Genomic DNA, 16403 nt, shown 5'->3' on the forward strand with positions numbered 1-16403 from the left:
CGAAACAACGGAAGATTTGGGCATAGACCTCTTGAGGGAACCGCGTTTGATTTTGGGCATGGGCTCCCCTCCCCAACAGCATGTCTGTATTCCACGCGCCATGTCTTCCCGTTGCGTTCTTAGCCGCTTGTTCCTCAGCTAACTCCTCAAACCACGCTTTCCAATCTATAAATCGGCCTGGTGGCAAACAAGCACGGGCTAACTGAACGATATCTGCGGGCGTATGATTTAGGGCGGAGAGGTTTTCAACCATGTTCAGGGTATAAGGGGCATTGGGGCCGTACTGATGGACGGCCTGCCTTAGCTCCTTCAAAAGTTTGTAATCATATGCTTCATATTGGTTGTTGCCTTGGTGGTTAATAATAACCGGGTACATTTCTGGGGATGGTTCTGGCTTAAGTGGTTGGTACCCACCTAGTATACCGAAAGGCCTAAAGGTGAAAGAGGGGACCCATTTCCAGAAATGCCTCCCTCCACATTCTGATGATATGGGGTCTAGGGGGCCTGAGTATTCAGGTGGGGGATACGGCTGTGGATGCCCCTCCCCCGGCCCGCCTGCAAGGGGTTCCGGGTCCCGCAAAGGCGGACCATCGTGATTATCGGATTCGGGCACTAGTGGGAGCTCTCGGTAAGGGCCTTTGGCGGAACCGCTCAACCAGCCCACCGGAAGCCGCGGCGTTTTTTGTGACGCGGCGACAGGAGCCGGCGGGGCGGAAGGCCGCGTGGGTGGGGCGGGAGGCTCCTCCCAATCAATTAATGGAGGCGCTTCCGCTCCCTCACCGTCATCGCTACCCGATTCTGAGGCAGAGGTGTCCGAGCTACCACCACTCAACTCTGGCTGCTTGCCTTTATGGGAGCCGGCCGCAGATGACACCGACTGGGTTTCTTGGAGAGCGTGCCGTACCTCTTGCAAGGCGGAGGACGGACTTAGGCCTGTAGCCGACTCCAGTTCAAGGACCGCGCGGACGGTCTCCCATATAGGGACTAGAACTGGATCCAGACAAACGCCCGTCTGACGCGCCCGGTCTATATCGTGACCAAGCTTCAGCCAAGAGGGCAGACTGAGGCTGCCGGTGGAGGGAAACCAAGGGGCAAAAGTTTCAACATCATCGAGAAACCTCTGTAGGGAGCTTTTCTTAACTGAGATACCCCTCTGCTTCAGGAGGGTTTTTAAAGGAGCCAACAAAGGTGAACTTCCAGACTGCCCCATGCTTGCAGTCGGCACTGTACTTTAACCACTCGGAGAGCTCTTCCGAGTCCCCGGGACCGCCTGAGAACCCACGGGCCCTGACTCTCACGTAAAAGAAACACTCACCTTCTCGCGCTGATCAGGCGCGGGAAGTCCGCGAGTTCCCCGTACGGGCCACCACTTGTCCGGCGCCCTCTCGATCTGTCCCGCGCGTCCTGTCCTCGGCCGGCAAGGAGAACAGAGGGAAAGAGGGAGAGACACAGACAAACTGACACTTGAGGCACACAATGGCAGTGAGTGCAAGCCTTTTACTGGAGCCAGGAAGAAAACTTTCTCTGTTACATATTCCACACGAGGCCCAATACCCCGTGGGAGAACAACCTCTATGCGGCCGTCAGGCACGGCTCCCTGTGGGCTGTCTCCCCGAGGCTAGCCCGGGTAATTTCTTATATACAATAGTTACAACCAATGTGCTGGCACTACGTAAGCGTGTACAATAGGCTAGCAGCAACCGCTGCCTCATGCGTCATATGCGGAAGCAGGATACGGGCGCCATCTTGGCTCAAACGATGGGCGGGGGCTACTCTAGAGCAGGTCGCGGCGTGTCCACTAGGCCTTAACCCGGAAAGCGGCTCCCCACAGCAGGCAAAGGAAAAAAACCTGGAAATTAAAGATTCAAAACTGACATCGCTTGTCTTTAGATTGAAGTTCTCTTTTTGGAAAAGAGACATTGACATTGGTAATGTCAAAGATGACAAATAGGGGGGTCATTTTTCCATAGGCAAATTATGCTCAGTTTCAAGGCAGCTCATTCTTACCCACCCACCCCATCCCCACCCACCCCACCAAAAATCACACTCTTATGCTCCAGGGCTGTCACCTCCAGGAGTATTCCCAAATGGAACTGGTATTTCCCATTTGAGCCACATGATTGATGTTATGGTGGCTCTGGAGTGGTTAAATGAAAAGAAAAATTAAGCCCAGTTTGTACAACCTGGAACGATGATGGTCATCTTAGTTACATCCGACCTGTGCCATATTCTCAATGTATTTTGATTAATTGTAAAAACAGCTAGGAAACTTCTAGTGGGCAATGAGTTTTACTTGTGAAAATGTAATGGAAAATTAACAATTCCCACCTCATGTAGACAGACACTCTATTGGGCACTTTATACACATGGCCTTACTTAATCCTGGTTGCAAACTTATGATATAGATTATTATCCCTTCTTTTACAGGTGGGTAAACTGAGGTTTAGAGAACAAATCTGCCCATAGGAGGGAAGTCAGAAATCAAAGATATGTCTGACTATGTAGGGCAAGCTATTTTCACTCACCACCTTGCAAAAACCTATTTACAGTTCAATGTAACCATCATTATCTATGTTATTTGTTTATGTGGTGGAGAAGGGGGACACTGCCTTGCTTCCTTTAATCCTGTCACTTTAAAGCATTTAGAAGGAATTTTTATGATTTTTTTTGCTTTCTGTATTTTGACCTTCATAATCATTTTCTTTATATGGGCAAAATCATTTTTTTTTTTTGATTTTTTATTTTTACAAACAAACAGTCACTCTCCCTTGTCTCACTCCCCTGGTAACCTCTAATCTGCTTTCTGTCTCCATACATTTGCTATTTTTAGTCATCTCTTATAAATGAATCATGCAATTTTGTCCTTATGAGCCTTGCTTATTTCACTGAGCATAATGTTTTTAAGGTTCTTCCATGTTGTAGCATGTCTCATAACTTCATTTTTTCTGATGGCCAAATATTATTCCATTGTGTTCATGTACCACTTTTTTTTAATAGTAAGTGTTTATTTGTACTCAAATTCTGTTACAAAATTCCCCAACATGACTGTGATTTTTAAGAAGGTATTGCGTGTCTTTATCAGAGTTTTGCTGCTATAGTCTGTGGTTTTCAAGAATTCAGTAATTGTACTTTTGTAGATTTCATAATATGCCTCTTTTTTCTGCTTAATGCCTTTGGTCTTGAATTCTTCTTATTTAACTTTGAGTTTGCCATCCCTGCTTTCTGTTTGCATACATTTACCTGGTGCAATTTTCTGCATGCTTTTATTTTCAAACGTTCTGTGCCTTCTGTTTCAGACATGTTTCTTGAATACAGCGTGAGCTGATGCATCAGTTAGGATAATTTGGGTTGCTAATAATGCACTAGTTTAAAGAAAAATGAAGGGAATATATTTGCTTCTACTAGTGAAAAGTTCTGGGGTAGATCTGGTTTCAGCTGTGGTTAGTTTCAGTTCTCCTGCTTGATTTCTCTTGGTTCTTTCAGCTCTGTGTTCCTTTGTGTCTTGGGCGGCTTCTTACATGGAGGCTAAATGGCCACTGTTGGTCCCAGGCATCCTGTGTGTTTACACCACACACTCCAGAAAAAGAGGAAGCTTTTCTTTATATTTTTTTAATTTTTAAAAATGTATTTTTAAAAGAAATTTTATTGTGGTAACACTTATACAACACAGACTCTCCCATTTAACCACTTATATTTGTACAATTTTTGATATTAGTTACATTCACAATATTGTGCCACCATCATCACCATACATTACCAAAACTTTTTCATTGCCCCACATGGAAACGCTGCACCCATTAAGCAATAACTCCCTAATTCCAACCTACTCTCCAGACCCTGGTAACCTGTAATCTACTTTCTGTCTCTATGAACTTGCTTATTCTAGATATTTCATGTAAGTGAAATCATACAATATTTCTCCTTTTGTATCTGGCTTATTGCACTCAACATGATGTCTTCAAGTTTCATGCATGTAGTAGCATGTATAAGATCTCCATACTTTTTACAGTTGAATAATATTTCATTGTATGTATATACAACATTGTGTTTATTCATTCATCTGTTGTTGGACATTTGGGTTGCTTCCACCTGTCCACTAAATTGCCAAATCATTCAGCAATGCTATGTTTAACTTTCTGAGGAGCCACCAAATTCTTTCCCACAGTGGCTGCGCTGGCTGCCTTTTTATGTCCCCACCAACAATGTACAAGGATTTCTATTTCTCTGTGTCCTTGCCAACATTTATTATTATTTTTTTGATAGTAGCTATCCTAGTGGGTATGAAGTGGCAGCTCATTGTGGTTTTGATATGCATTCACCTAATTGCTAATGATATGGAGCATCTTTTCATGTGCCTTTTGGCCATTAGACTTTATTCTTTGGAGAAATGTCTATTCAAGTCCTTTGCCCTTTTTGGGGGGGAGGGGTCAACTTTCTCATTGAAATTTAACTTTTTTTCAGGTCAAAAGAGCTTTTTACACGGGAAAATTTTAAATTAAAACATTGAAAGAAATAAATTAAAGATATGACTGTGGCCTTTTAATAAGGCATGAACTCAGATATCACAAAATGAAATACATCATCAACTCTTCTTGCAGGATCAAGGAGTGAGCTTAAATTAATATTCTTTCTAATAGCCCATAACAAATAATATAGTTTAATGATCTTAATGATAATAATTCTTGTAAATTAGCAATGGGCTAGAAAATTATAAAGAGGTTCTCATTAAATGGGCATCTGCAACCAATAATGAGAGATGATTACAACTCAGCAGAAGTTCTTTAAAAAGGTGCTGTGCAATATCTTTGCCCGTTTTTAAATTGTTTAAATTTTTAAATTGTTTGTCTTTTTATTGTTTAGTCATAGGAGTTCTTTACATATTGTGGATATTAAACCCTTATCAGAGATATGGTTTCCAAATATTTTCTCCACTCTGTAGGTTGTCTTTTCACTTTCTTGATAATGTTGATAGTCTAAAGTTTTTAATTTTGATGAACTCCATTTTATCTATTTTTTCTTTTGTTGCTCATACTAATTGGTGTCATATCTAAAAAATCATTGCCAAATCCAATAGTTCCCCCTGTTTTCTTCTAAGAGTTTTATGGTTTAGGCTCTTATGTTTAGGTCCTTAATCCATTTTGAGTTAATTTTTATATCTTGTGTGAGGAGGAAGCTTCTTTTTTGAAAACCTTGAAAAGTCCTGAATCATGTTGACAAACCATATATTTGTGGGAAGATGGCACTTCTGACTGTGGAGGATCATTCTCTTTAAGCATCCAGTCTTGAGCGGCACATACATGGAGCAGTGCTGAGGCAGGTGGACGTTTGCTTGGCCAGCCCCATCAGTCCATGTATTTTTTCTGATCAATGGATGTCTTATGATCTGCCCAAAATGCTTTTACTTTCTGAGAAAGGACTTCTCTAAAGAAAGGCTGATGGCATCTGGGGTTCCTCTGCACATGGCCAGAGTCTGCCGGTCTTCTCTCCCGAGTTCAGCTTCTCACATGTACCACTTTTTGTTTATTCATGCATTTGTTGACAGACTTCTTCATAATCTTGATGTTTGTTTTCCATGGCAGCTACTTGAACCCAATCCAGACCAACGATTTTCTCACCTGTCTGACATTCAGAACTTCCCATATATGAATGATATGAACTGGGATGCGGTTTTGCAGAAGAGGCTCATTCCGGGTTTTATTCCCAACGTGAGTCAACCTTAACAACCCATAACAACTCCCATTCAGTGCACATGACTCTGTGTGCCAGATGCATACATTGTCTTGTTTGATAATTGCACCAATGTGTGAAGGAGCCAAAATTCCTATTTTTAGATAAGAAAACCAGGGCGCACACAGGTCAAGTTAGTCGCCCAAGGTCACACAGCTAGCAAGCAGCAGGACTGGGGTCCGATCCAGGTCTGTCTGCATCTGCAGGGCTGGCTCCAAACCACTTTTTGTGGTATGCTTTCTTTGGAAAGGAGTCCTAGCTCCTCAAATAGTCATTTCCATGTATCTGCTGATTGAAAAACAAAAAAAGAAAAAAAAACCCTTTCTCTTATTCCAAATGTGGACGTTTGTGCCCATGGCAATCTGTGAGTTAAAGGATTGAAAACTACTAGAGTTGGGGGTGAGGTTTTCTACTTTTACCATTCATTCCTCTTCCTTTGGTAGTTCTATCCCAGGGCTGTGTTCATTAGGACAAATAGCCAACAGAAAGAATTCCCATGGAATTAGTACCTGGCCAAAGGACAGCTTTAGCCCACTGCAGACTGCTGGGAAAAGCTGGAGTGTGGAAGCTTAGGCCAAGGGGCCCAAGTGAGGCCTGTGGTTCCCTCTCTCTTTACAGGGCCTGAATTATACATTCAGTGGCAGGTAGATTGGGCAGAAGAATGAGTTTCTAAAGAGGCCCATAGAAACAATTCCAAGTTTTCTGTTAAGTCCAAGAGAGCTGCTGGCTTCGGGCATGTGGGAGTTTGATCCTTCCTGTACGAATAGCAGTAAGTGGGGCAGGTGAAAGTGCAAAGTGAGAAGAGAGAAATCAGTGTGGGAGAATGTTGGGGGTGGGGAGTGGGGCGACAGGAGGGTGGGGAAGGTCTTACCTGTCCACTCTGCAGGATGTAGTAGGGCAGCCTGCACCACGACCGATGGATGGAGGAGACCTCCCTTGGAAGTCTCGAGTCACCACTTCTATTGCTTTCATCCCTCCTTCCACTGCAATTAGCCATCAGTTTTGCCCTAAGAGAAGTGCTACACTGTTTCTCTGACTTCACTGGGAATCTGAGTCATCTGGGGAGCTTGTTAAATATGCAGATTCCTGAGCCTGTGTCCAAAATGCTAATTTGGGAATTCTGGTGGAGAACTGCGAACTGAACAAGCAACCCAGGTGATTCTGATCTACCCCATCCTTAGAACATACTTGGAGAAACATAAGCCAAAAGCTCAAACTTTAAAAAAATTATTGTAATTTGTTTTCCTTCCCAACTCACTGGGAGCTCACTGGAAGTTTAGAAAAACAACCAAAATATAAAATCAAAGAATGATGAAAAATATACTGTGTTAAATTATATAAAACATAGACTGGGAATCCCAGCTTATTATTCTTGGACTGTTCTGTTAGGAGTAAGCATTATTTTCCATAATAGGGCTGTTATATTTTTAGAATGATACAGGAATCTGAGAACTGAGCCAACCTGTCTCTTCCCTGCAGAAAGGCAGGCTAAATTGTGACCCCACCTTTGAACTTGAAGAAATGATTCTGGAGTCCAAACCTCTTCACAAGAAAAAGAAGCGTCTAGCAAAGAAGGAGAAGGAGATGAAGAAATGTGACTCCTCCCAGGTACTCAGCTCCTACCCAACTTAGGGTCACGGGAATCCTCGTAGCAGCTGCAGTTAGTTTAACAGCTTCTGGTGGGAGGTCATCTCAGCCCCCTGCTTTGTGCTGCTTTGTGGGATCCAAGGAGAAGCTGAACATTCAGGCTTCTGAAAGTGCAGTATATTAATTTCCTAGTTCTGCTCTAACAAATTACCACCAACTGGATGGCTGAAGCAACAGAAATGTATTCTCTCACAGTTCTGGAGACCAGAGGTCCAAAATCAAAGTGAGGGCAGAGTTGGTTACCCCTGGAAGTTTTGGGGGAGAATTAGCTCCATGCTTCTCCTCGAGCTTCTGAGGCTGCTGGCAACCCTTGGTGCTGCTTCACTCGTGGATATGTCCCTCCCATCTCAATCTCTGTCTTCACATGGACTTCCCCTGCGTGTCTCTGTGTCTTCTATTTTTTTTTTTTTTCTGTCCCTTATAATCATACTCATTGGATTCAGGGTCCACCCTAAATCCAGAATGATCTTATCTTGACATCCTTAACTTAATAACATCTACCAAGAACCTTTTTCCAAATGAGGTTACATTTGCACGGACTGGGGTTCAGGTCTTCGCAATATCTCTTCAGTGCTCACAATTCCACCCACTGCAGTCAGGGACCAGGAAAACTCTGGGGATTCTAGCAGCAAAATTTCATGTGTGGACTTTCTTTTTAGAGCTCTGCCATTCACTTGATTCAGTTTTTGCCCTCTCCTAGCTTTCAATTCAAACAATGCAAATTTCCCGGGAGAGAGGCTGTAATTGACCAAGCCTAAGTCAGGTGGCTCCCCCTAAAACTATGGTCAAGGGACAGACTTTTGAGGAACACACACAGCTGTTTGGGGCTCCACTCCTGCTTCGAGGAGTAGCTGGGAGCAGCCAGCCCTAGAGGTGGTGTCTGTAACTTGCCACTAGCAAAACTTTGAGATATCAAGACTAGCAGAAGGAAGGAGTGTTTCTTCACAAAAAAGGTGGAATTTTTACATGACCAATCACTATTACTGGATTTCAGGCTTAGTTAAATGAGTTTTTTAACTGAGTATATTATACTCGGTGAGAGTTAGAGCTCAGATTTCAGTATAGTAACTTGCAGTGTCCTAACAGGAATTTATACTCACATGTGGTTCTACATATTAAAATGAAGGTGAAGTAATAAACCTTCTGTTTGCCTCTAATGGTCATCCATCCATCCATCCATCCATCCATCCCTCCATCCATCCACCCACCCACCCATCCATCCATCCATCTCTACATCCATCCATCCATCTACAGCGAGCTGTTCCCTCTCCATCACTCTGACCATTCACTCATTTAAGCTAGTTTTATTCAGGATCCCATGTAAGCACTGGAGACAGACATGCACTCAGCAATATCCCTGTTCTCAAAGATTGCATGGTCTTACAGTGAAGATAGCTCTACAAACAAATAGGTATCCTCAATATCCTTAATTTCTCCAGTCCTCAGAGGCCACTATCCCCTTTAAGAGTCAATAAACCAAAGCCCATGTCACCATCCTGTTTGATCACAGAAACTGACCTCTTTCTAGGATGGCAACCATCCTTATGTATCTTCTAGGGTCATGCAAGGAATGCTTAGCTATGCTACAAACATATCTTGCTTATTGATTGTCAGCTCAGCTGTCTTCTTCCCACTTATCTTCTCTTCTTCATGTGATAACCAACTAGCTTCTCCAGATATGCTCCTTCCCATGTCCCTACAAAGACTGGTTCAAGCTGGATACAGGCCTCTCTGTTACAGACCCCAAAATGTAGCTAAGGCCAAGAGAGCATCTTTATTAGAAGTTTTCTAAAGTAGTAGAGATAACTGAGTAATTGGCAGATGACGTTTTAATATGCTATCAAGCTCTACATGATCTCTCTACCTTTCCCACCTCACCATCAAACCACACCACTCTTCCCCTCACTCAATACCCTCCAACTACACAAACACCATTTCTGACACCCCCACCCCTGCAGATCTGTCCTTTGGGGCTCTTGCCCTTGCTTTCCCTAGAAAATTTCTCCCTTGGATACTTTATACCCTAACTGCCACCTTGTCAAAGGTGAGGTCCATTCCCCATCATCCTCTAGCCCACCCTTGTTTTTAGTTCTTTCTTGACTTTTTCATGGTTTATAACTGTTTGTTATTGGTCTACCCCACTAAAATGAAGGCTTCTGAGGGTAAAGACCAGATCACTCTTGTTCACAATTGTCTTCATGGTATTCCAATGGTGCCTGGAATATAGTAGAGGTTCAATAGATAATTCTGAATTCATTAAAAGAAGGAAAAAATCTTAAAAATATTGGAGACTTGATATTGCTGCTCTTAGAGCTCAAAGTCAAATGCCATCCATAGGGCCCATGATCTTCTCTTGTCCTAGCCTCCTCCACCCACCAGGTTGCAGAGGCAAGCCTTCCTCTCCTGTGGGAAAGGCTACGAGCCACTGACCCACAATACTGAACCCCTGACACTTTCTAGTAACCAGCAAAAGTAACAAAAAGCTTCCTCTTTCTCCCTGATCCCACATCAGCTTCAGAATCACTCACCAACAAGTGGCTTTGCTCATGTTGAAGTCAGCCCTTTACATCTTTTAGCCACAGTAGTTTAGATCTGCCTAGTCTTGTGCCTCAGGTTTAAAAATAAAAAGTGTTTTGCTTTTTTTTTTTTTAAAAAAAAAAAAAAAAGAGTAGTCATTACCCAAAAAATATTCAGAAAGGTTGGGAACCTCAATATCTCAACATAGAACTTTATCTACACTCTTTAACATCCAGGTTTCAAAAATGTGGGGTTGAATCATAGCAGTTCATTACATTTTTATCATGTTCAGTCATTCATTTATCATTCATTCAATAAATGATCCTAAAGCACCTACTATGTCAGGAAGTGCCTCTGAATAGTTACATAATGCTGCCTCTAGGTATACAAAGTGCTCTGGGAATTGCTCATTGAGCTTGAGGGGCCAGGAAAGGCTTCTAAGAAGAGGTGACATTTGAGTAGAGGTAGCTGAGCAGACAAGAAAGGACCAGGACATTGCAGGGTTGACATGTCCTCAGGGTATACGTATGTCCTCAGTATTTAAGAGGAAATGAAATGACAGGTGGCTGTCGACTGTAGGAAATATGTATGTTGTTGTCCAAAAGGCCTGCAACATTGCTCATCTTCTGCCACTTCAGACCCATCCAGGGGCTCACTCTGAGGAATCCCCTTCCTCTAGCCAGTTCTAACAAGGTATGCACCATAAGGGCATCCATATTGCCTCTATCTTAGCCCCACTTCTGCCCCACTGTAGCTCCAAGTCACCGTGCTGCTCTGGGGCCTGATTTGTTACTGGTTAGGCATCACATTTGAAAAAAACTGCAGTGCCAGCAGGGGAATTCCAATCAAGCCACAAGCCTGGAAAAGAAACCAGCAATCCAGCTGTGAACATTTAGTGGCATTGCTCTGTGTTCTTGTATGCAACATTTAAACCCTATTTCCTGGCTGGAGAAAACAGTGAACCCATCAAGCCAGAAAGGCTCATTTTCTCCATTTCTACATTCCACTCGTTTCCCTACTTGGTACTTCATTAGAATGGACATTTTCAACATGATTCTTGCATTCCAGTTAATCATAGTAATAAAGCCATCATTTCCACTTAAAGACACCCTTTAAATACCCTGTATTAAAACCTCTTGATTTATCTGGTCTGGTCCTTTTGATTGCATTTTTCTATTTATTATATTTTTCCACTTAATGCGGAGGAAAGAGAACATGTTGAACATGAACATTTGAGGGCCAGGGGTGAGATTCAAGGGGTGGGAAGGCCTGGGGAGTACAGTCAGATGTGCCACACTACAAACTCATTTCAGAGTATACATTTTATGCCTTTTTTAAATAAAACAGAGTTACATTACAGAAAAAAATTCATGTGGATTTTTGCATTTTACTTTATTATTATCTTGATTTTTAATGTTAAAAAGATTTTCCCCAAAATCTTGTGGTAAAGCTGTTGCTTCAAGGAGCTCTACATATAATGTGTATCCTCTAGCTCCACACAAAACCTGAGTGAAACTGGAAGCCATCAGGGTTACAAATACCTTAGCTTGAGAGTAAGATGAGGTGCATCAGACTCTTCTTTCTCTCCTTTGTCTTGCACCCCACACCCTTTCTCTTAAATTTCCTCTTTTTTTAATAGTTTCTTCTCCTATCTACCTAAGCAATCATTCTGGGAAGAAGACTCTCCAAAACTTCTTTATTAGAAGGGAAAAGGTATAGCTCCTGAAGACTTAGTATTTTCTAATTCTTAGATTTTGAAAAAATGAGTGAATCGATGATATTGTTTTCCTTAAAGAAGAGTATTTTTCATAAAAAGTAATTTGGAGGTTTTCTGTTGGGCACTTCGAAACCTTTGATCTGGGTCTAGTATTGTCCTGGGCCTGAGGTTAAAATTTCTCATTATGATGGAAAATCATCAATAAATACCGAAAGCAGGACAGTGCAGTCTCAAAGCAAATGTTTTGTGTGTCTGTAAGAAAATCACAATTAAAGAAGGTTCTGCTCCCTAGAACTGGAATATACTTAATCGACTCTAATACAGGTGTTGGAGGGAACATTCAATCAGAATTCAATGTGGAGAGGTATTTCTGGTGGCTATTCCTTAAATTCAAGTAGAACTTCCAAACCTTTCACTTGAGGGCCAGGAGATGAGAGGTAGGTAGGTAGCCAGCTGAATAAGGTCTTGGCCCCCTTCTGCCTTGAAGGGACTAAGTGGCTGACAGACTTTCAGCTCATCAACCATAACCCCAGGTCTTCCTTGCTGGCTCATCGTGGGGAGTGGGATGTTGACGTGTTCTAGTCTCCTGTCAGTGAGTTCTGTCCTACTTGCTTCCCTGTTATTCTGGTTGGGGTCTCACCCCTGCCTCCTGTCACAAGCTTCCAGATCGAACCTCACATTGATACTTCTTAGATGTGGGCCATTCAGTGAGCAGGCACTCAGTAGACTATCAGCTGCTCAAGGATGCTCGTTGGTCTGCTAACTACACCTCTATTTTTTTTATTTTAAATGTTCCCCTGGAAGACATGCCTTCTTCAAGAGCACCTTGAATCTGTACAGAAGGAATTCATAATTTTCAACAGAGAAAAGTAAGTAGCTCCTGGAAGAACAGTAGCCTAGAGAATTGTGGAGTGTTTCAACCAGACTTTACTTGCAGAGCTTTACTATATTTTTGAGCATTTTAAATTCTTTCTAAGTACAAAAAGTAATGCAGATCCATAATAGAAGATATGGAAAATTCAGAAACTTATTTTTCTTGTAAGGGCTTTTAAAAATTGTTAAGACTAAATTAGCATAGCATCAAGTTTCTGTTTGTGGGAAGGACAAAGAAATTAGAACTCAAACACTTAAAATCAATGATGTTTTAAGGTTTCCTTGGCTTGTACCTCTTCATAAATTGTTGAGTTTAATGCTATTATTTCAAAAGTATAAACCTTTTATTTTTCCTTTTGAAGAATAACCCCCTCCCCTTTTTTTCCTTTTAAGAGTAAAAAGAGACTTTAATAAAAGGCAAGCCAACCTAGCCTTGGAACAAACCAAAGACCCACAAGAAGCGGATGGCCAGAATAACAACCTATAAAATCTACAGCCTCTTCTTCTTGGGACATTTCTCAGCTCCATAGACCAGAAACTGCTGATGGTCCATATTAGGAATTGCTGACAGTAGTTCTCACCATTCCACACCTCACCACTTAGAAAATGTGAATGAATGCCTTTCAAAGGAGGCAGCATGATACAATGAGTCCTGGGCTCCTGGGATCTAGTCTCACTGCTAACTGTGTGACCTTGAGCAAGTTACCAAACCATGATCTCTGCTTCGGTTTATTCATTCCAAATGAGAGCTTTCTACTAGATGAGCTCATGTTGCCTTTTTAGTTCTAGCACTCTATTATTCTAAGCAGCCTTTATTTTTATTTTAAAAAGAATATTTGAATGTAGATTTCTTTTTTCTATTCCTTCTAATTACACTGTGACAAATAGACAAATGGACATAGGGCTTTTCAGAGCTAGATAACTTCATAAAGAGGTCAGGATCTCTGAGCCTGATCAAATAGGAGTAAGGAATTTCATCAGAAAAGAATGAAGGTACTAGACAGGAGGTGGCAGAAGTTTCTGAGGACCCTCCAGTGGTGTGCCAGGGTTGGCTTATACCAGCTATCAAGAGCCTACCATACCTCCCTCTTCCCAACTCCATGTTCAGTGATGTAGTTTGATAGCTTGAAATTAGTGATGGTGGGTGTATTTACACCATGGAAATTAGCAAATGCTACACAATCAGGACTTTTATTCACTCCCTGCAAGCTGATTGTTAAACATGTATCAGCATTCCACTGGACTTCAAGCAAACATGCTCCTAGAGGGCTAATTGTCCTCTGAAAATTATCAGACCTGAGTCTGAAAAGGACCAGAAAATCATCACAATGAAAGCACATCCGCCTCATAGTACAGCAAAGTTGCATCATTCACAGGGATTATGTTCTAATTAGAATATGAGGTAAAAATGGAAGATTGTAAAATTTACCCTTGAAAACTCCTTTAAATTGCTCATAATTTATACTGAATACCCATTCTCAGTGAAACAATATGCTGGTTTTAATATATGTTTTAGATAATGAAACAAATCACTTTTTCTTTTGATTTTGTTCTTTATTTTTATTTTGGTCTTGATTTTGGCCAGTACCAGATGAAGTGTTAAATTATCCATTTTGTAGACTAGAATTACACTTAGGACAGTGGGATGCTCACACATTTAGGGACCGAAGTCATGGAGACTGTCAGGGAACAGCAGTGTCAGGTCCTCCCTTGTGTTTACTGCGGGTAAAATTGCCTGTCTATTTAAAATATTATCGACATCTTACACTTTCTTTTTCTTTCTATTTTATTTGCCAAGCACAAAATTTAATTCACCTGCTAGATGTGCATACCCTGTAATGACAGATGATGTGACTTCTGCACTGATATGCAGATGATCTTTGCAAAGGAACCATTTTTGGCCACCATCAGGATCCCACTGGGGACAGCATGAAGAAGGGAAGAGGTTTGGGAGGGGACTATTTTAACCTCTTGGCCAATCGCCCACCTAAACTTATCCTTATGTATAGAAAGTTTGTGGCTCGCCAAGAGGGCAGTTAGCTGGGAACAAGCAAGACCAGACTGCCACCCTTTTGGGAGGCCAGATGGATGGAAATAGGCTGAAGAAGCGAGGGCACACTGGGGCAGTTAAGCCTGGATAGAAAGCCAATGCTGAACTTTAGCTTGGCATTTACAATTTTATCCTCATTGCATACAGAATTTCCAGCAGAGCTGTGAAACGGTGCCTCAGTACTCCAAGAGCTTCTGTTTTGTTTCTTTTTCTCTACACTCCCTACATATTATTTGTCTGTGCCATTTTGTTTTTTCTCCAAACACTACAAACTCTAAGCACTTGTCCTGACTCAGTTTCACAGAGAGGGGATGGGTTGAAAACAGCAAAGAAAAGGTGACCAGATTCTGCTCCAGGCTGGTAAATCCCAGGAGTGGACGGGGTCCTGTGCTTGTTTACCAAACTCATCTTTCATTTGCTTTGATTCAAGCCCCAATGAGCTGTGGGCTCACCTCCCTAGTCACCCAGGTCCTTCTCTTGTTCTGACCTTGTTTGCATCATATTAAGGGAAAGGCTTTGGGAGACTTACCAAAGGGCAGAGATACCTTTAGAGTCTCCTTCACGGTGGATGTTGATCATTTGCACCATTTCACATGTTCACATGCTTTGTTCCTAGAAAGCTACCCAATACAATCTCTGTGGTTTGAATCTCTTTTATTTCCAATGAGCTACTTCTGTGCCCAAAGCATCTGTGTGGGCTTTTAGGAACCACAGACTCACTGATTAGCACAGCCTCAGACAGGTTAAGATGACTTTTCAGTCTTTACCAGATTACAGACACGCATATTTGTTAAGTAAGAAAAGAAAAACAAACAAACAAAAAAACCCTGCATCTATCAGTGAAGATCAGCTAATTATAAGCATGGCTCCCCACTATACATTTTAAACAGAACAAAAAAGCTCTTCCAAAAGAAATCTCCCAAATCTTTAGGATGATTGCTAGTTGTCAAAATCAGATCCCTTGGTTTTATTTCAGAACTTGGGCTAAAATATAGTATCCCACCAGGTAGAACATTTCTGATCTAGATTTGTGACAACCAAGCCAAGGGCTAAGAATTTTAGGAAACAGGGTGACTATTGCATCCTCTGGTCTGGTATTCCTGGAATCTTTTCCTCCTGACAGCTTCCTCCCTTGCCTCTTTGGAACATCTGAAAAGTGTGAGCAAGTTTTGAAGACCAGCAGCATCCTGATTATAACCCTATCGTGCTGCCTCAGCACCACTCACTTCAGCTAACACACTGGGCGGCAGCACTGGTTTTGGTGGAGGCCGTTGCTAGGGCAGGGATGAATGTCAGGCTGCATCATGCATTGCTAAATCAGAGGGAGCTGATCAATCAGTGGTCAGGCTTCTTCCATAGAGTCCTAACCAGAAATGACCAGACTTCCTAACATTAGAGCTTTTCTATGTCGGACGAGTGAAAAATTAACTAGGAAGAAAGAGTGATAACAGCTAGCCAGGGACCAGTGTTGCTAATTTGGGCTGACACAGTAACAGCACATCTTTAACTCCTCAAAAACTGAACACAGAAAGGCATGAGAAGCATAGTGAATTTCTGTTTCATTACCCAGCGGCCCTGCATTTTGTCTATGTAAAATCTGTTTCCTTCTCTGTCTGCTGTGATTACTGTTTACTTTGTTACAAGCTAAGAATATCTGATATTAAACATTGACACTAAAAATCCAGAACCCCAGTTTTCTGTGCTGTTGTCAATAGGCAGCTGATCTGGCTGTTCCTGAATGGGGAGTGAGGACTTCTGTTGAGCTATAGCATATACTATGTAAATGTGCCTGTGTGTATTCAAATATGTCTCTCTGTACAGTAAGCCACTGTCCCATTGTCAGCTGTGTGTGTGTGTGTGTGTGTGTGTGTG

At 42.1% G+C, this 16403-nt stretch overlaps 1 protein-coding gene across 2 annotated transcripts in view; it reads left to right on the forward strand.

The window, feature by feature from the left end:
• STK32A (serine/threonine kinase 32A) overlaps positions 1–16303 on the forward strand; it is a 163814-nt gene extending 147511 nt beyond the window's left edge. For both annotated transcript variants that reach the window (XM_037801990.1, XM_037801991.1), the window contains 4 exons: positions 5580–5705; positions 7207–7335; positions 12413–12477; positions 12875–16303. In XM_037801990.1, coding sequence (XP_037657918.1) covers positions 5580–5705; positions 7207–7335; positions 12413–12477; positions 12875–12968 — 414 coding nt within the window. In that variant the 3' untranslated portion in view covers positions 12969–16303. The remainder of the gene's footprint in view (positions 1–5579; positions 5706–7206; positions 7336–12412; positions 12478–12874) is intronic.
• Positions 16304–16403: the final 100 nt, after the last annotated feature.

This window comes from Choloepus didactylus, chromosome 13 (genome assembly GCF_015220235.1).
Source record: "Choloepus didactylus isolate mChoDid1 chromosome 13, mChoDid1.pri, whole genome shotgun sequence".
Lineage (NCBI taxonomy): Eukaryota > Metazoa > Chordata > Mammalia > Pilosa > Megalonychidae > Choloepus > Choloepus didactylus.